General features: G+C 35.9%; 2 protein-coding genes across 4 annotated transcripts; both read right to left on the bottom strand.

The window, feature by feature from the left end:
• Nucleotides 1-359: 359 nt before the first annotated feature.
• Nucleotides 360-3,922, bottom strand: LOC132092432 (uncharacterized). The gene is made up of 2 exons (XM_059498664.1): nt 3,831-3,922; nt 360-3,229 (listed from the first exon to the last, which is right to left on the bottom strand). Exon 2 carries the CDS (start codon nt 3,114-3,116, stop codon nt 1,671-1,673), a length of 1,446 nt encoding a protein of 481 aa, XP_059354647.1. The 5' UTR covers nt 3,117-3,229; nt 3,831-3,922; the 3' UTR covers nt 360-1,670.
• A 2,109-nt stretch (nt 3,923-6,031) lies between these two features.
• On the bottom strand, nt 6,032-20,502 carry mthfd1a (methylenetetrahydrofolate dehydrogenase (NADP+ dependent) 1a, methenyltetrahydrofolate cyclohydrolase, formyltetrahydrofolate synthetase). 3 transcript variants are annotated; one of them, XM_059498668.1, is made up of 27 exons: nt 20,206-20,502; nt 19,999-20,105; nt 19,076-19,160; nt 18,110-18,169; nt 17,977-18,030; nt 17,697-17,833; nt 15,899-15,999; nt 14,671-14,807; nt 14,318-14,429; nt 14,096-14,223; nt 13,130-13,227; nt 12,833-13,006; nt 12,489-12,625; nt 11,855-11,901; nt 11,662-11,769; nt 11,515-11,589; nt 11,332-11,418; nt 11,097-11,231; nt 10,953-11,021; nt 10,695-10,806; nt 9,846-9,985; nt 9,679-9,720; nt 9,409-9,509; nt 8,954-9,131; nt 8,362-8,469; nt 7,423-7,575; nt 6,032-6,384 (listed from the first exon to the last, which is right to left on the bottom strand). In XM_059498668.1, exons 2-27 carry the CDS (start codon nt 20,097-20,099, stop codon nt 6,313-6,315), a joined length of 2,751 nt encoding a protein of 916 aa, XP_059354651.1. In that variant the 5' UTR covers nt 20,100-20,105; nt 20,206-20,502; the 3' UTR covers nt 6,032-6,312. The 3 variants fall into 3 exon arrangements, with proteins under 3 accessions (XP_059354651.1, XP_059354652.1, XP_059354650.1); XM_059498667.1 differs by having other exon boundaries at nt 6,033-6,384; nt 19,999-20,108; nt 20,206-20,501; XM_059498669.1 differs by lacking the exon at nt 11,662-11,769 and having other exon boundaries at nt 19,999-20,108.
• Between the last annotated feature and the right edge of the window lie 38 nt (nt 20,503-20,540).

Consider the following 20,540-nt stretch of genomic DNA (forward strand, 5'->3'; position numbering starts at 1 on the left):
GCAGTCTTTCATTTTTCAAGTTAACAGTGAACAGTGCCTATTTGTGCAAAGTTGTCCAAGACATCTACGCAATCATAAAAATCTATCAAATGAATGTGTGCAACTGGTGCTTTTCTAAAAGCTTTTTGATATGTTGAAAGACTTGTCACAAACACAAGAGTATAATACAAGTTTGCTAACAGTCTTACTACATAAATTGAGACATAACTAGAGAGATGGGACAATGCCACTGTAAATGTCTAATATATCACTTCCTGACAAACAAAACAATGGCACATTCAGTCATGTTTCAAAAGCAGACAGGTCATTTTCAAAAGCTGAGACATGACAAAATGTTTTATTTAGAATGATTTATCAATTTCAAGACATCACTGATGGTATACATGGTTTCTTTGTGCTGTATTCGAACTGTCAAAGCACCACTTTTTGCAGTTATATTCGTTGAATAATTGAGGCTGGTGTAATGTGATGAGTATATTAAATCAGCAAAACTTGCATTTGTGTTATTTGTGTGATGTGTGTAGTGTATTTAAATAGTCCCTTTCAATTTCATTCATTATCATCACTCCGTGCCACTGTGTGATAATGTGTTTGGGTATTTTTTTAAATAAATGGCACATTGAATAAACTGTGTTTTATAATGCATCTGCTTTGGTCACTTGTCATTGGTTTCATTGGCACTGATTAGGGATTGTGTACCCCAAATTAAAATTCTGTCATCATTTACTCACCCTCAAATCATTCCAAACCTGCTGTACGATTTTATACAGCTTAGAATGCAAAACATGATATTTTGAACAATGTTTAATGCTTCTGGTCTATACAATGAAAGTCAGTGGGGTTCGTTGTTGTTTTGGTCCCCACTGACTTTCATTGTATGGACAGTAACATTCTTCAGATTATCCTCTTTTGTGGTTTGCAGAAAGAATAAAGTCATACAGGTTTGTAATAACATGGGGATGAATAAATTATGACAATCATAACTGACCATCTTGTAGTAACATCTTATTGCCACAAGAGAGTAGCACATAGTCACAAAAGCAAACATTATCTCTGCTGCCAACTCTGAGTAATCATCTTTAAGCGTTTCTCCCAAGCTTGTTATGTACAGTATACAGTCACTTAACATAACATCTAACAATTTCACTGTAGGCTTCAGTCAGGACCTCATTTAAATATGAAAAGAACATCCAATGTGCACACCTGGGTTCTCAGACCACTTATTTTCATAAAAACATTGCCCTTAATGTTGACAGAATGGAAAGGAGTTTCACACAACATATCATTAGCATGTGGCTCAGTGCCTTCTCAGATTCATGTGTGGGATATTCATTGCTATAGAAACTAGACTGCAATGACATGGGAAATAATATTGCAGTATAAAAAATATGAACAATAGAAGGTAACATTAATGACAATATGAGGTTAATCATGCAAGTACAAATTTACAGCATTAAAATTACATAAAATTACAAACTTTTCCACAATCTGACATCAGTTATTTCAATTATCATAACAAACATTCCCAAAGTTTAAACAGACTGAAATGTCATCTGACATTTAATCATGTGAAATTCATCTTCTCTTTTTTTCAGGGTATACATAGCTTTATTTATAGCATCTTACAGAAACATGAAACTATTTGCTGAATAAAGAATATGAATGTGTGTTTACGCATGGTCCAAACTTATCTGATTATGCTGCTGTTCGATTGTGAGTTGCTCCACAGCACCACGAATGGCTGCTTGCACCATAGAAACTGCCGTCTGAATCAGTAAGGGCTCATTACACCGGCTGTGGTCCAGTTCAGGAGACACATTTACTTCAGAAGGATGTAGTGTGTTGTTTATTCTTAAATGTTGCCAGGACCCATTCATGGTAAGACCATCAAAATATGGTGCCTCATTCATGTTCTCTTCCTCTGATGAGTTTGCATGCTCTATAGTAATCACTGGCCTGCATTTGACACAAGTTTTACTAGGCTTCTCAATTAAGACTAGCAGTTCACCAACTGATGATGTGCCTGGAAACTCAGAGTCGAAATTACGGCCACTGGAACACAATGGAGGAACCTCAGAATCCAAAACACTAGATTTTAACACCTGCTTTTCATCTTCATTAAAACTAACATCTTGGTCAGGACGTGTTTCCTTCACATCCATGTGGCCAGAATCGATGTTTCTGTTAACGCTTACTTCTGCACTGAATGTAAATGTCTCTGGAACACTTTTCACTTTTATGTCTTGTTCTTCCTTTTGGTTCTCTTCTTTTGTGATACTGGAAATGTCCAAAGCAGCCGCAGGTGATTGATTCAGTTGATCGGTTACTTCTGTGTGTGACGCACTGGAAGCATTACACTCAAACTGATCAATAGGAGATGCTTTCTTCCTTCTTGGAAAGATTTGGTAGATCTTTTTAAATGTCAAACCTTTTGGTGCCGTTATCTCGTGAAAAACCATGCTATTGTCTTGCTCTCTACATCCCCTTCCTACATGTAGATTTACATTGGATGTGGTAGATCTCTTAGAAATGGGCCACACTGAGAAGAATGCCCTAGTTTTACTTTTCCCATTAGGAACTTCCTTGTTTGCACTCAGTTTATTCTCATCCATGGAGTTACACTTATTGTGTTGAGCTTTGTTTCTGTTCTTCTTTGTTTTTTGAGGATTCAAAGTCTCGTTTTCAGTTCTATCTGATTCCTCCATCTTTCCACACCTAAGGAGTGAGGAAAACGTCCTTTTAATGGATGATTTTGAAGTGCTTCTGGTTATTTTTGTTTTACTTTCCATATTTTCATCTTTGATTTCACTCTGCTCCAATGTTACAAGAATTCCTGAGGTATCTTCTGGAGCACCTGATCGGGATTCCTTCTCCTCTGAGGGTTTTTGTGGGCTGTGGTGGGTAACAAGTGAGGACTGATTTCCATCATTTTCTTTATAATTATTCTCTGCTGTGCCATCACAACTTTTAGCATGTCTTTGCCTTCTCTGAGATTTAACTTCCAGTTTCTCCGTTGATTTTGACTTCCCCAGCAAAAGTCTCGGGGGACCCGTCAGTTTTCTTTTCAAACCCACCCTCTCCTGACTACTGGATAATTCTGTCTCTTGTGTGGACATGGTTAATCAAAAAGAACCAAAGTCAATAATAGTCTACACTGGCAATACTGGATCAATTATACAAGTGGGTGTTTTCTCCGTTTACATACTGTCAGCTTAAAGATGTGGCGATGCTGCAAACCAACACAAAACATTGTTTTGGTGAAGTTAAAGGTTTTCTGTATTCCACTTGTTGGTTGAAACATATTTATTACTTGATTTGTCTTCAGTGATGAGCTTTTTGATATATTATTCATTTGAAATGTTAATCTTTGAGTATATTTTGATCATACTCATAGATGACACATGAGCTGTGCAATGTTTACAGCACAAACAACATGAATACACACTGGGTGTGACACCAGTGAAAAGTCTCTTTAAAAACATCCTTTATATAAAGAATTCAGTAGGCGTTTTGCTAACAGGTGCTAACAGTAAAAGTAAACTAAAAATATGATTAAGGGCAAATAATAACTTCATTTCCCAACACTTTTTTTTAAAATGATAGGCTACAGGAATAAATATAGCTATCTCAGTATAAGTAAAAATTCGAAGACTATTCGGATAACACCATATTTTGTTTGTGACGTTTGTAAATCTGTGACGAATGTAAACGGTCATTACTTTTACATCTTAATCTTTATGATGATAACATATAACTCATAACAGCAAGTTAACTTTGATTTAAAAAGTGCTACAACAACGTACGAATTCATGATAAGTTAAAACACCTACCTGTGAAGTGGAGAGCACGACGTAAACTATTTTCACTGATGAGATTCAAAGAGTGTTTATGAATCCCCTCACAGATCTGCGCGCTCAGAGACTTGAGCCAACACACAGCGTGTTACGCGCCTATTTGTTTCCATGACGACCAGCAGATTGATGGTTTATGTGAGCCAGAGCCGTGAGCGTGCAGAGCATCCATCCAATCAACACAGAGGAGCCTCTGCTAATGTGAACATATTATTGATATCCATCATTGCGACCATACACACTCGCCATATACAATTTACTAACAAAGTTATATTTTCTATGGATTTTTTCCCCTAACAAAATTCTAATTAAAATTAAATTCAATAAAGATCAAACAATAAATCAAACTCTCAAAACAACTGCTCAAATGAGAAACCAAATGCTCAAATGCAATTTCATTTCCTCATTCGTAGAAGCACGAACTGTATCAAAAATCAAATTAAAAATAATTTGTATTTGATGGGCTATATATTTTTTCATTATCAACCCAGTATAAACCTGTCATAATTAAATCTTTAATTCAGTTCTCAAATCATAAATCAAATGCGTTTACACTTTGTCTAGATGATATTTTATTTTATTTTTTAAATAATGATTGACATCAACAGAGAGAGACTACACTCTAAAGAATATGTTTTTTTAACATTCATGGAATCTTTCCATTCCACACAAGGTTCTTTGTAGCGGATATAAAATGTCCACTACAATGGTTAAAATGTTCTTCACACCAAGAAAATATTATTATTATTATTGCATCACTGCACAAACTTAAAAAATCTAAAAATCTGGGGAAATCGAATCTGGCTTTAAATGAAATGTCCGTAATGAGCAGATGGCACACAGAAATGAATTCTCATTTGGAGGCTTGCTTGATGTTTGCAAAAGACATATGTCCAAATATGACCTATGACCTGTTATACCCAGAGTCTAATTTATAGTAGATATATATACTGACATAGAGTCAGTAGCAGACATTTCCTTAGGGACCTTTTAGTCGTACAGCCTTTTTATCATTCAGGCATGTTTTAAACTTCTTCAGAAGAGGGATTGCCTCTTTCACTCAGGATATATATAACAAGTCTTGACATCTCATGTATGTAATGTTATTTCAAGCTCAAAGGCAAAAATGCTAATGCTCAGTGAAGTGAGGTCCCAGAGGTCTGAGGAAAATATGCCCTTGAAAACCCCACCAGAAAATAAAAAAATGTACTCAACAAAGCTACCACAAAAGTGTATTAAGGCCTGGCAGTGTTTACTCGGATTTCACTTGAATAGGCTGCCTCATACTGATAAACCTGGTGGCAATGTCCCGCTCCAACTAACCCCTGAATCAAACAGGCCAGATGCACACTCAGTATCCCACTTGGCAAATATGGCTCTATTTTCATGGTCACAGACAGACCCATTCAACATTCATTTTTCAACGCACAATGTGCTAAAATATGATAACACCTTTTATTTTAGGATTTTCTGTAAGTGTCTGGATACAATGGTGTTTAACATGTCTGTATGAATGTATTAACATTTTAAACCATATTAAAACATAAAAAAACAAGATGGCAATCATTTGTTAAAATAGGACCCCAAAATGTTGGGTTTCATTTTAGATTAGCTCGTATTCAATATCAGCACAGCAATTTATGTAGCATTTTTAATGGTATACACACGTTTTTTTCCCCATAGAAAGAAAAAAAGGTTTCCCAGTCACACAGCATCGGATAACTGTAAGAGACACATTGGCAGTGATCAATGACTAATGGACGGCAGCTATGGCTGTTGGGTAACATGTATTGAAGAAGAGGCTAAAAATAAACTGGACTAGCAAGCTGGACAAATATACAATTATCTATTTATAGACAACAATCAGGATGGCAGCTTAGTATCTATAGCAACTAGAAACTTCATTAAAAGCTAAGCCAAGATTTTATTTGACTCAGATAAGATAGCATATAGAGTAAACATATAGACATTACACAAGCTCATAGAATCAATCTGTCATTATCTATGAACTCAAATGTGGCTTTCAATAATACTGGCAACTTAGCATAAACAAGCTGATAAGAAAAATACTGACAGACAATTGGTTTTAAAGCGCAGTCATGGCTAAAAATATCTTATGGATCAAGAAGCACAGCATAATAACTGTGAGATCTGGAGATTTACACTTAACACATACAGTTAAAAAGACATTGATAATTAGTTTTCACTGTACATAAGACATTTTATAGCAAATAAAAAAAGCAGCTGTAGTACATGTAAAACATGAAAATATTCTACATTTTATCATATGGTGCTAAAATTTGGATGCCAATGATTTGACTGAAGAAACTTTAAAACTTGTTGGTTTTAAAAATCATTTAGCATGTTAAAAAGAAAACTGTTTCTTTCCAGTTATTAAAAGTTTGATTGACCATTAATCAAACCACTTTCAGCTTGCCCATCTTTGCAAGTAACCATTGAGCTACTTGCTGTCACTGTAAAGGTTGTTGCCATGGAAACAGGGCCACATGGGATCATCCATTTCTGTATTTGTCTGTTGGAGAGTTTGAAGAAATAAGTCAATCTGGTGTAATCACAAAGGAGTTATTTTAATGTCTTAATAATATAGCCCATTACAAATCAATCAAAAGCTAACTAAAACAATAAACAGAAAAAGAATATTAATACAACAGTCTGACAAGCTAAACAAAACCATGCTGAGCCAAGTTAACTACATATGGAAATTACTGCTACCCTGAAGAGCGGTTTAACAAACTGACTTACATTTGTAATCTGTAATGAACATAAATGTATAAGGTCACTTGGACCACCAGTGGATTTTGTTGAACAGCTCATGTTCAGCTCAGGCATGCAGCCTAGCAACGTGTCTGGATAAAAATATCCACAACATGTGTGACCAAATATTCTCTTTTTCTTGTTTGCACTGTAGACTTAACCGATGAGCGACTGACTGAAGAGTACAGAAATGAGTCGATGACATCATCTGACTAGAGGACATACACCTCAGTGTTCATGTAATCTCATCATTTTATCTTCCATAAGTGTGGTCAGCCAATAATCATAAATTCTTAATGAAATCAACAATCACTTTACTATTATGTTTTTTTCCTTCCTCAGGTTTGGGGAGACAGTGTAATTCCATTGGAGTCAGTAAAATATTTTTGAAAGAAGTCTCTTACGCTCACCAAATCTGCTTTTACCAGATCAGAATATTGTGAAATATGATTACAATTTAAATTGTCTGTTTGCTATTTTAATCCATTTTAAAATGCAGTTTTTTCCAGTGATGGCAAAGCTGATTTTTCAGCATCATTACTCCAGTCTTCAGTGTCACATGATCCTTCAGCAATCATTACAATGCTCAAGAAACATTTCTTATTATTATCAATGTCTAAAACTGTTGTGCTGCTTCATATTTTCTCAGGATTAGAGTTCAAAAGTTTAAAATATTTTTTTTTTGCAACAGTGTTGTCTTTAAAGCATGATTCCTTGCTAAAACCATGCTGACCCCAAATTTAGAACTGTAGTATATCTAGCTCTAATATTATAGATACAGGAGTATAAAGCTCACCGATTCAGTCATACAGCAGAGGAAACCTGCTCCAACATGGGCCTTGATATCAGTTATGGGCAGCATGAAGTTGGTGGGCACTCCCTTCAGCATGGGGTCATTACTCAAGGACAGGTGTGTCTTAGCTATGCAAACCGGCAGATTCCCAAAGCCCTTTAAGAGAGGAAAAACATAAGAAATAGGGATGTAACGATGCACCCAGTTGAAAATTGAAACAAATATGCTTAAAAACTGCTCATGCTGCATGTATGTAGCATCTTTGTTTGGATCATGATTAAAATACAGTTGTTGCCTTTAATTTTAAATGGAAAGAGCACAGGTTTGTTTATATGAAGATATTTCTTTTATTTATGTTATTTATTTGATTTGGTGTTTATATTAATTATTAATTATATTATTTAACATACTTGAATTTACCAAAGAATTATGAAGCATTTTGTCTAAGCAATAATAAAAGGACACCTTTTTATTTATAATTTGTCTTAAATTTCATTTTGTTAAAAAAAATTTGAGAATATTGTATTGTGAAATCAATATTGTGAATCGTATCGCATTTTGAGGTGAGTGAATCGTTACATCCCTTAAAAGAAGTGGAATAAGAGAGAATGTTACACTCCACCTGAGGCAGAGCGGCATACATATAATGTTAAACAGTCAAACTAATTTCTTCAAAATTGCACAACTCAAATCATCAACAATATGAAATACAGTATGTTTTTTTTTGTCCTCTCAGTAACTTCCTCAGCTGCTTCCACTAATAAGTCCAACCCAAATCAATTAACATTCAGTATTAGTATATAAACTGTATTTGATAAAGAATGTCTCCTTAATAAAGTACATTTTGTAAATATGCAAATATCTGAGCTTTATGTAAATAGCTATTTCTTAACCTGTTGCATTATATAAATTAAACAGCCTTATTGTGAAAAGGAAGCTTACCTGTTTTGTATAAAGTGCAAGCTTTTCTTTTGATTTTGGAGAGAGATCAATGTCTTTTGCACCATACATCTTTTGTGCCACAGTCCTTAACTTATCAGCAGCTGGAATCTGAAAACAGCCATTTATCTGTGTTTAATAATGTATTAGTATGAGTAATGGACTTTGGCTTCATACAGAAGCCAAAGTCCATTGGCTTCATTGGCTTCATACTTCATACAGACTTCCTTCTAGCCTTAATTGGCTATGAACAGTTTTCATGCTTGTTATATTTAGGCCTTGTCAATTAAAAAGATTTCAAGCATTGAAAGTTACTGGCTGGTAATGAAACAGCTCTATATATAAAGTGTTAATTGATCTCAGAATATTTGTGGGAAAGAAGAGCACAAAGGCACTGGGTAATGAAGTGAAAGTAAAAATGCTCCACTGTGTACTTGTATAAGGAATTTAATGATCCCGCAAGCAAATATACTTTCACTTCCTCTACTACATAATATTTCAGCTGATGCTTTTACACAAAGCAAAGTACAGTACATTTAATATCAGTTTCAGTTCGATTTAAAACTACACTTATCCCCACTATGCCATTTCTCACCTGTGTGTCGTAGAGGAAACTGAACTGTCCAGGTAGTTTTGCAGCTCTCTGAACAGCTTCTGCCAGAGCCAGCGCTCCAGCGCCCCCCTCAGACCAGTTAGTGCACTGCACTGCATCAAAGGCTCCAGCCTCCCTCGCCTGGCCACACACCAGCTCCAGCTCAGGGTCAGTATCACCGCTATGCCAAATACAATCAGACCCCGTATTCATTCAGAGTGGCAGTACTGTGTGTGGTTCGGATTGGCTCGTACAGTTAGTGTACAAATGATAATATATAAATATTACATTATAATTAGACATATATAAGTGCTAAAGACTAAAACGGTATAAATATTGAAAATAATCATTGTGACCCTGCAGAGGGTATGGAAAATGGATGGCTGGATATGTATAATAATGTTTAAATAGTAACAAATAGACAGACAGCTCTTTTTGTTTGCTGTTTGATATCATACCTGAATTTGTTGACAGCTACGATCACTGGTAAACCAAATGCTTGTGCATTTTCAATCTGTCTCTTCAGGTGACAGCAGCCTCCCTCCAGCTGCTTGAGGTTCTGCATTACAGAAAACACATCAAGTGAAATACACTAAACCCATCCCTCACTTTCATAATGCCATTCAAATTTTCTATTGTTTTCATTCAGTAATATGGCTTAACCCTGGCAAATATGAATATTCAGAATAGTACATAAAACTATTGCACAACTTGAAATAGTGTACAACCTCCTGGGAATACTCTTTTGGAAGGGGCAAACCTGCTTGAACCTATGAACAAGAATATATAGAAAGTATAAAGTCATTGTGAGATATTGCCTCTCTCAGAACAAGCACAACTGATGTGTTATAGGCTCAAGTGAATGCATAATGAAAAGATGTCTATAAATTCTTACAGGTGGGGCACCACCATGCATCTTCAAGGTACGAACAGTGGCCACTATCACGACCACATCTGGCCGCAGGCCTGAGTAGCGACATTTAATGTTGAAGAACTTCTCCAAGCCAATGTCAGCCCCGTGACCAGACTCAGTGACTGCAGAGACAAGAAAGAGCTTTAGATTAGCCAAGGTTTGAATGTGGAAGTTTTTGTTGTTTATATTACACTAATCTAGACCATGTGATTTATACTCATTATCATTGTACATACACTACTGTTCAAAAGTTTAGGATTGGTAAGTCTCTTACACCCACCAAGATTGCACACAAAGGCTCAAAAATACAGTTAAAACAGCAGTATTGTAAATTATACAAATCAAATCTGTATTTAAAAACGGTTTCTATCTGAATACAATTTAAAATGCAATTTTTCCTGTGACGGCAAAATTGAATTTTCAGCAGCCATTACTCCAGTCTTCAGTCACATGATCCTACAGAAATGATTCCAATATGCTGATTTGCTGCTCCTGAAGCTTTTCATTTATTTTTATTTTTTATAAATTTTTCAAATGGTTGTGCTGCTTCATATTTTAGCAGAAACTGATTTTTAAGGCTATTTTGTTAAACAGAAAGTTCAAATAAAACCTTTTTTTGAAACATTGTAAAAGTCCTTTACTATCAGTTTTGGTCAATTTAATATGTCATTGCTGGAAAAAAATAAAAATAAATACTAACCCTAAACTTTTGAATGGTAGTGTATTGGTGCAGAATTTTTACCAAAAAGAATGTGCAGTAAAAATTATTAGAAAACTTGTTAATGATTTAATTTATATAATATATGCAGATGAACCGGATTGCTTTTTCACCTACAAATCCTTCGGATCCGACCATTTTTAAAGCCAGTTTGTCTGCCAGAATGGAAGGACTGCCTTGGGCAATATCAGCTAATGGGCTGGTGTGAAGAAACGCCGGTGTACCCTAGAGAGTAAGACTGAGATGTGCTGAGACAGAATCTGACATTGTTTAGAAGGATTCTGTATGCAGTGATTCTAAAATATTTATACTGAAAAAATGACTTTGACAATTTTAGTGGTCATGTAACATTTTGCGCGATTAAATCTTACCTCCACAGTCTGCATCAAGACAGGTTTCAGGGCATCTTTCAATAGCATGGCCAGTGGACCACTGACATCCTGTGATGAGAAGATTGTGTAGATTAGATCACACATATATAGTACAGACATAATCAAGCAAGTGAAAACACATACCAAATCCTCTGTGGTGACAGGGTCTCCAGATTTGTTTGTAGCCACTACTATCTTGGCCAGCCTCTGCTGCATCTCCTCTTCACTGCTGCTGAGTGACAGTATAGCCATGATCTCGTTTTCTAAAGAGCCAGAATCCTGAACACCACAGACAACAATTGAAATCAACAAATAACCCCAAAATACATGATCAAAAAAAGGCACTAAGTCAAAATTAAATGATTATATTGATACATACTGTTGCAGTGTCTGGGTCAATGTCCAGTTTGACAAAACGTCTTATCTCAGTCCTGGTCAAGGGGTCAGATTTCTCAATGCCCAGTTTCTATAGGTCATGAAGGACATCATGACCATGTCATCATACTACTGCAATGGTTTTGAAATGAATATCTTACTATAGACTGTGTTTTCTATGACTTACCGTCAGTCGATTAAGCTGGGCTGGAGAAACGGACCTTTGCCCCTCTCTGAGAGGAACCAATAAGTCAAATAAAGCCTGCAAGATATAAACGTGTGAGATCATACCAAATGCAAACTGTACAAACACACATATCAAACACAATCTGACCTTCTCAGAGAGCTTGGACTCATAGTGAGCATGTGCTTTAATAGTGTCCATCACAACTCTACTGGCAGCAGAGATGAGCGCATTCTGGCCTAAAGACTGAAGGCTGACCTGGGATCAATGTTTTGGAAGATATTCATGTTCCATTTGATGAAATATATTCTTTCAAATCTCAGCTACAAGGTCTCAAACATACCTCCTCCAACGGGATAATCTGAGAGTACCCACCTCCAACAGCAATCCCTGTGAACAAAATGAAACCATGACCTCAAGAGAGAAAAAAACCCAGAATAATTTGCTCCACTTTTGTTTTAAAGGTCTGTTTTTCATCTCAGAGTGTAAAATAAAATGGGTAATTGCTAGTTTTGTGGAAAAAGTTTAAAATAAGAAATATGAAACATTGTCAGATATAAAGCTGCACTGCAAGAAATAAAGTCACATTTATGAGAAATTCACGAATGTTTGAAACGTTCCACAAACATTTCACAAAATCGAAACTGGCTTTCAAGCAAATGACTTTATAGCATAATTACGATTTAGTGCCTCATAAATTAGATTTTTAAAATCTTTTTATCACAATTTCAACAGTTGTTTTTATACCATAATTTTGTATTTGTATGACTATCGACTTTTATCATCATTGTAACTTTTAATCTCTATTTATCTAACTTTATGTCACAGATATGAGATCTAATAATTTCAGACTTTTATTGACTTTCAACTTTGCAAGTCATAATTATGAATTTTGTGTTGTTGTTTTGACTTTTTGTTATCTCATACTTATGACTTAGTAGTAGTAGTATGGGTGGGGGGGGGGGGGGGTCACTTACCCCTAGCACCAAAAAAGGATCCTGGGGAAGGCTCTTGCACACAGGCAAAAGTGTTGATATTCAGGTGAGCCCCTAAAGCCTGAGCCAGTCCGAGAGCGGTGGTCCGCTTTCCCTCACCCAATGGAGTAGAAGTAATTCTGGTCACAGTAACACAAAATGATTGACTTTGAAAGCATTATGTTTGTTTGGCGAATCGTTTGACGACAGAGCTTGAGCTGGGTGTGAATGCAGTATGTGAACCAGGCTTAATAAAGTGTTGTAAGGTTCCATTTGGTGCTTGTGGAAAGTTACTACACTATAAGATTATGCTAATGCACATAATTATATTTCAGGATGTATCCTACCCAGTGACAACCACATATTTCCCATCAGGCTGTTTCTCCATGCGTTTCAGAGCATCCAGTCGTATCTTAGCCCTGCTCCTACCATATGGCTCCACTTCCTCAGAAAACAAGCCCACCTCTCTTGCAAGCTGACCAATTGTTTTGCTTTGGCATGAACAGGAGATTTCAGCATCACTGAGAAAATGAAATATGCATCAGCACGAATGGGTCAGCAAGAGTCACTAAAGTGTCATGATGCACTTTTCAGTATATTCTTAAATTAAACAATCTTTATAAGCATGCAAGCCACAACAGTACCTCAGCTGAGGCTCTAGGGGATTCTTCTTTGTGTACTCTATGTTCCATTTTCCTGGAGTGTATTTCTGCAGAAACCGCTTTGCACTTTCCACTGTATTCTGGTCAAAATCCAAATGAGAAAGCATAAATATTTGTAAAAAAAACAAGCCTTTTCATATTGTACAGTATTGTTATAAGTACGTTATTTTTATGTTTGAAAGAAGTCTCTTAAGGTCAATCTATCTGGCAAAATTCAGTAAAAACAGTGATATTGTGAAATATTATTTCCACTTATATGAAGTTTTCTTTTCAAGTATATTTTAAAATGTAATTTACTCTCATGATGACAAACAATAATGTTCAGCAGTCATTACTCTGTGTGTTTGTTTTTTTCTTTCTTTCAGAATTTTGTGATAAATATGAAGTTCAAAAGAACAGGATTTATTTGAAATGGAAATATGTTCTAACATGTTACTTTTGATCAATTTAATGCATCTTCGCTGAATAAAAGTATTCTTTCAAAATGTACTGTACTGACTCCAAACCTTTGAAATGTAGTGAATACAATTACGGTGCATATATTATAGTATATATAAATAGTGTTTTGATGCATAAATTCAATCGTAGCATTTAAAATAATTGTTATTAGTCTTATCTTGTAATTTAAATATACAAAACAAAAAAGCTTTTCAATATCTGCCATAAATTGAAAATAATTATCAGCTTATTTGTATTGGCCAAATTTTATATCAGTACAGCATCAACTGTTACAGTTCTAAAAACTGTATTTGCGACATTAACATCTTTCAGTTTTTTACTGAAAGCTTGTTCAAAGGAATGCAGTTCAAACTTTCCACTGATTTCAGCTTGTGAGGGTGAAATAAATAAGACTCAGTGTTACAGTGATTATACACAAGTCTGTAAATGCAAAGCAGCTTACAGCATTCATTTGTCAGTAAGAGTTGTCATTTGCTCTTGATATGATACCTTCATCAGCATGGCTACAGTCATGGGTCCGACTCCACCAGGCACTGGGGTGATGTATCCAGCTCGCTCTGTTGCTGAAGGGTAGTGCACATCCCCCACCACCCGTTTCCCACTGGCTTTGCTGCTGTCTGTGAGTCAAAGGTAAACATGTGAGCTAAAACCAGGAGCTATTTGATCATCCATGACTGTTTCAAACATATAGATAGAGTCAAGCAGAGAGACCTGGTATATGATTGATACCACAGTCTATGACCACCGCCCCCTCCTTCACCCACTCTCCTTTCACCATCTCAGCTCTGCCAGCACCCACAACCAAGATGTCTGCTCTGCCCACCTAAAGAAAACAAGAAACTGAAAGTTTCAACATTCACCTACTCCTTTTGTTAAACCAAACTGCATGCCAGGTCAAGGTCTGTACCAAATATCGATAAAGCAAACATTAAATTCATTTTTACTTTTTTAAGAACAGAGTCATGAGCTATTCTTTGTTGTAAAATCTAGCTGAAGAATTGCTCATATTCAAAACTGGGAACAGGGTTTTAAAACAGAGCCTGAGAGAAGCAGATGCAACCAACCTGTTCAGCAAGGTCAAGGGTCTTTGAGTGACAGGTGGTCACTGTGGCATGATTCCATAAGAGCAGATCGTGCATTGGAGCTCCAACGATCTTACTGCGGCCGATCACGACAGCATTCTTCCCCATCACACTCAAACCTGCACACATGAATCACACTTGCTCTGTTCCAAAACCAAGTGAGCATTTTAACATGCACTATTGACACAAAGCTTGTTCTAAAGGTCTCATTTTAATTTTGCTGCCTTGTTTGAGCCAAAATGTAAAGCAGTATCAGATCCAGCCTTTGTGGAGAAGGCAGAATGCATTGGAAAAAGCTCAGCTTTAAAAATACAAGACTGTTGACGCGGTGACAAAAATTTAGGTTGTGCATTACAATATACTGTTCATATATACATATACTCTGGATGCACAATGACACCCCTGACCAAAAGTTATTTTTAATTATTTATTTTTTTGAAATTAATACTTTTATTTAACAAGGATGCATTAAATGGACAGTAAAGATGTTTATCCTGAAAGAAAAAGTATCATGGTCTTAAGAATAATTTTTGAAGGATCATGTGACTGTAATGGCTGCTAAAAAAAAATTATGTTTGCCGCCAAAGGAATAAATTACATTTAAATATATTTTTAAAACAAAAAGACGTTATTGTAAATTGTAATATTTCACAATATGACTGTTTTATTGTAGTTTTTGATCAAATACATGCAGCCTTAATGAACATAGAAAACTTTAAAAACATATTCCAATATTTTAGCAACTTCAAACTTTGAAATATTAGTGAATTTCCATTAAAACCAAAGTACCAATAAAAACATTCAATATATAAAAAACATTTAATTATAATAAATGTTACATAATTAAAATGAAGTATTGTAAACTTATTAGAGATGAAGCCCATGTAGTCAGTAGACAGCAAGGAAGCTCACTGGGTATTAAATCAGAGCTCTTTTCTTTATCTTTGTGTGATGTGCCCTTTTCTGACGCACATACGTTTGTTACTAAAAAAAGATCCTTCTTTTCTTTCCTTAGGGTGACGTCTCATTCACCACCCAGTCATCAGCCTGCACCACTCCAACTGTGTGTGTGTGTATAGATTTTGCACCTATCCAATCACACTGCACACTGATTATGCTGTAGTATGAAGACCCCCTAGATAATCGCGCTATGATTCTGACTGATGAGAGCTAGAGCTCATGGGTAGCACTTTACAAGATTTCTACCCACCGGTCTGACTGATGAGCTCCATACAGCCATTAGGAGTGCATGGAATGAAACAATCTCCCAGATCTCCACGAGACAGTTTTCCTGCATTTATACTGGTCAGGCTGAGAGAAAGACACATTAAATAATATACAGTTAAAATGTTTTGTGGAGATAAAAAAAAAAATAGCCATGCATTTAGGGAGTTTTTCTGAAAAATAAGCATATTATCAGATCTATATATAGAACAACTGTAATAACTAAAGAGTATTTTTTAAACCAGGATATATATATATATATATCCAGTCGGAGTTATATAAAAAATTGTCTTGGCTATTCCAAGCTCTATTGTTGCAGTCAGCGGGTTTTGCAGTTGAACAGTTCACAAGTCATCAAATAAAGCACACGATTCATAATAAAACCTGCCTCTGGGGGTTGAATAAAGGCCTCTTGTAGTAAATCCATGCATTTTTGTAAGAAAATTAATCATATTTCACACGTAATAAACATTTTTCTCTAACTTCAGTTATCTGACGTATGCGGAAGCCGTTCCGACTGATGATGTAGGATTAATGCGCAGCACGCGCACCTCTGAGATATGCTAATTTCGTGACTAGGACAGCAAAGGAAGAAAAGTTACATTACTTTAGCAAAGGAAAACCAGTCTCATATATATTTTATTTAGTTTATATCAAAATCCTCCGACATTCTTCTTTACAAATCCTTGGTTTGTACTTCTAATTCATGACCGGTATTTTGTTTTGTTCTCTCTCCGATTTCATCACTAATCACACAACAACGACGTCTTACGTTATCCGCCGGAACGCCTTCATTTTTGGGTGAACTAACACTTTAAAGAATCAAATAGATAGTATTGATTTGAGATTGTGTTACTGATTTTGAAATATATTACTATAAATATATTACAATCCTGACAAACAGTTTTGGAGATTTCAGTCTTTCTGCATCACATTTCCTATTAGAATTTTCCTATAAAAAATGATAACAAGCAGTTTCCAGTCCTAAAACCTCAATATAGCTTAGTTCTCCTGTGAGTAATTACAATAAACAGGTTAAATCACATTAACACAAGTGAAGTGACGTGTAGCCAAGTATGGTCACCCATACTCAGATTCTGTACTCTGCATTTAGCCCATCCAAGTGCACACACACACACAGTAGTGTAAAAACACAGTGAACACACATCCAGAGCAGTGGGAAGCCATATTGTTGCGGTGCCCGGAGAGCAGAGTGAGTTCGGTGCCTTGCCTAAGGGTCTCACCTCAGTCGTGGTATTGAAGGTAGAAGAGAGCACTGGTTATTCACTCCCCCCACCAGCAATACCTGCCGGACCTGAGACTCGGACCCGCATCCTTCGGGTTACAAGTCTGACTCTCTAACCATTAGGCCATCATGTACAAATCATCTATGCAAGAGCCTGCAGGTTGATATTGCTTATTTGTGCAGATTTTAGTCTCAGTTGCTTAGATAACTCATCTGAAATCAGTAAAAAAGAGCCAATTTTCACACACATCAACAAAAAAGGCATTTGGCCTTCTGACTCTGAGTGGAAAAAACAGATAAGAGAGCCACACAGAGTGATAAGACCTGGAAACCAGAGCTACTGTAGCAGGGGCCTAATGGATAAAACAATAAGAAAAAAAATGTGTAAAATGCAACTTGACTTTGTGAAAAAAAGGCTGCAGTCTGCACTACCTGTCTATTTCAGTAAGTTTAGTAACAATAAATCCACTGTCAGGCTCGTTTTCTCCATATTGTTCCTCAAACATACATTTCAAGCAAATAACAGAATTCCACCCACCCGTCAACATCTTTCTCTGGGGCCACAGCATTGGTTACTTTCTCTGTGTTCATCGGGTTGATAGAGTCAAGCGGTAGCTGTACGATGAGGCCATGGACCGCAGGATTCTCATTCACTGCAACTATCCTTTGCAGGACCTTAAGAAAATCAGTGGGATCAGCCTTCAGAATCAAATCCTGAATTATAAGCAATGCCTCATGGACATATGAAGGGAGAAAGGACAAAAAACAAGACGAGGTGAATCACACTGTTGTTATTGCTTGGGGCATGTTTCTCTTACTTCATCCTCTGTGGCTGTCTCGGGAAGCCTAATGTGGTTCGCATTGATTCCAATCTACGCAAGAGAGGGAGACAGTGTCAGTGACAGGTTTATGATGCACATGATTTCTGCTTATTAAATCAGCTCACTGAACCTCAGCTGCTGCCTTGAGCTTCATGCTGATGTAGAGGTTTGAGTCATCTCTGTCCCCAACCTACAACAAAACACAGGGTACATGAGAGTGTGCAGAGACAAAAAGTAAAACATTTAATTGATCTAATTTGTAGAAATGATATATTTGTTAGTCTAATAATAATAATAACTAATAGACATTTTATATCCTATAAAAGCAGAATCAGCAGAAAACTCACTGAGATGTATAATTTAAACCAGAATTACAAAATATTAGTGTATTACCTAAATATCTTATATTGTAATATTTCAGATAATTTTTTTTCTTAAAATGTGTAAATGAATAATATATATATATATATATATATATATATATATATATATATATATATATATATATATATATATCTTTGTGTAAATCTAAGTATGCTTTATATATAAAATATATATATATTTATGAAATGTTATGAATACTGTACATAAACATTATAAAAATAATTATAATGTTGCATTTTGATATTGAAATTGAAATGTATTTTTTGTTTAAAGTTTTTAATCTGGTTATTTAAATGTAATGGTCAAAAGTGTTTTGATCAAAACAGATCAAAATCATTTAAAAGAACAACAAAACAACACAGTTCAAGCAGTGAGAATATTATGAAACAAGATGCGAGTCACACACCATGTCAATGTTATCTTATCATGGTGACCTTAAACTAACACACCTTTCTTTCATGTTGCAGACTTTTGCATTTATCAACACATGACCATGAAGCGGAGATTATATATTTTACCACAGCACCCACAACCGTGAGAGAAAAGAAAATGGCATATTACCAAATGACCATCTGCAGTAGAGCGAAAGGAGAAAGAAGAATAAAGAAGAAAGATGAGTCAGATTGTCAAGAGGGATAAAAAATATACAGCTAGCTACCACCACAAGGTTTATTATACGGGCCAATATAATGAGCGAGAGGTCCAGACCGACCTGCAGCACAACCAAGCCAGGCCTGAATCCTGGGAACTGATCCTTCATCGCTGCTACCTCCTTCTTCAGTCGATCCTTCACCAGTCTGGACATAAAGAGAAGAATGCCATCTAACTTAAGTGTCTTACAAAAGGGGTATTTTCAATTATTGCTTGATCTCAAAAGTACTACATTAAGTTGCAATCTTAAAGCTGAACTTCACTTAAATGTTTCAATGTCCTTCTCATAAGATGTATTAAGTACAATTAAACATAATATACATTGCTAATGATTAACAACATTAGAGATGTAAAGTATGTAAACAATAATATTAAAAAATTGTTATATATTTTATACGAAAGTTTTGAGTTTGTAAGATTTTTAAATGCTTTAGAAGTCCTTACGCTTACCAAGGCTATACATTTTATTAAAAATACAGTAAAAACAGAAATATTATGAAATATATTATTACAATAAAAAAAATCTTATCTTAATATAAGTTATCTGTTCCAAAGGTGAATTTTCATCAGCCATCACTATAGTCATCAGTGTCACATCATTCTAATATGCTGATTTGAAACATTTCTTATTACTTTCAATGTTGAAAACATTTGTGCTGCTAAACATTTTTGGCAGAAACCGTGACAACTTTTTTTCAGGATATTAATTTTGCAATAATGTAAAAGTCTTAAGTGTCATGTTTGATCAATTTCATGCATCCTTGCTGAATGGAAGATTTCTTTTAAAACATTTCAAAGGCAGTATCTACTTAATAACACAATATAATATCATTTAATATATTTGTATAGAACAGGTGCAACACTGGTGTGTAAAAATGCAACACTCAATTTTATACAATTTGTAACATCTCTATATCCAAAAAAGGGGGTCCCTAGCACCCGATTCCTACATCTGCAGGGGCCCTCAAATACACTCAAACTCACTTTGCAGTCTTGTTTCCAGATACAATGGTTGCCATGGTACGCTGGCTGTCTCGGTATCTCAAAGCTCCTCGCCGGAGCACAGAGGCAGTGACGGCAAACATCTCCAGCAACTGAGCACAACACAATGGAAAAGTTAGTAAGAAAACATAATAGAGAGAAAAAGCACCTGAAAATAGAGCTGCTTCAGTATTCTGCATATATCAACACCTGTCCAGCGTGAAAACAAAGCCTGCACAGCCACTCCTCCCTTTCTGTTTTCTGCAAGCGTCTCCTCTGCTGTCACAGGAAACTCTGCAGTGTGCAACTCCAAAACCAGAGTGTTATCACTGGATCCAGCTGCAGCATTCCAGAATATTCCAATACGAGTGTGCAAGCAAGCTGATAAAGGAGCCCTGTCAAGGCTGCAAAGCTTAGACCAACTCAAGCAATCACATGGTTTGCGTAAAAAGCGTGCACAGGGCCAAAGAGGTTAAAATACAACTGCTGGGCTGTGGAGGAAGTGGGCTGTTCCATAGCGAAGAGCCAGGCAGCCAATCAGGGAT

Source organism: Carassius carassius, chromosome 18 (assembly GCF_963082965.1).
Source record: "Carassius carassius chromosome 18, fCarCar2.1, whole genome shotgun sequence".
Classification (NCBI taxonomy): Eukaryota; Metazoa; Chordata; class Actinopteri; order Cypriniformes; family Cyprinidae; genus Carassius; species Carassius carassius.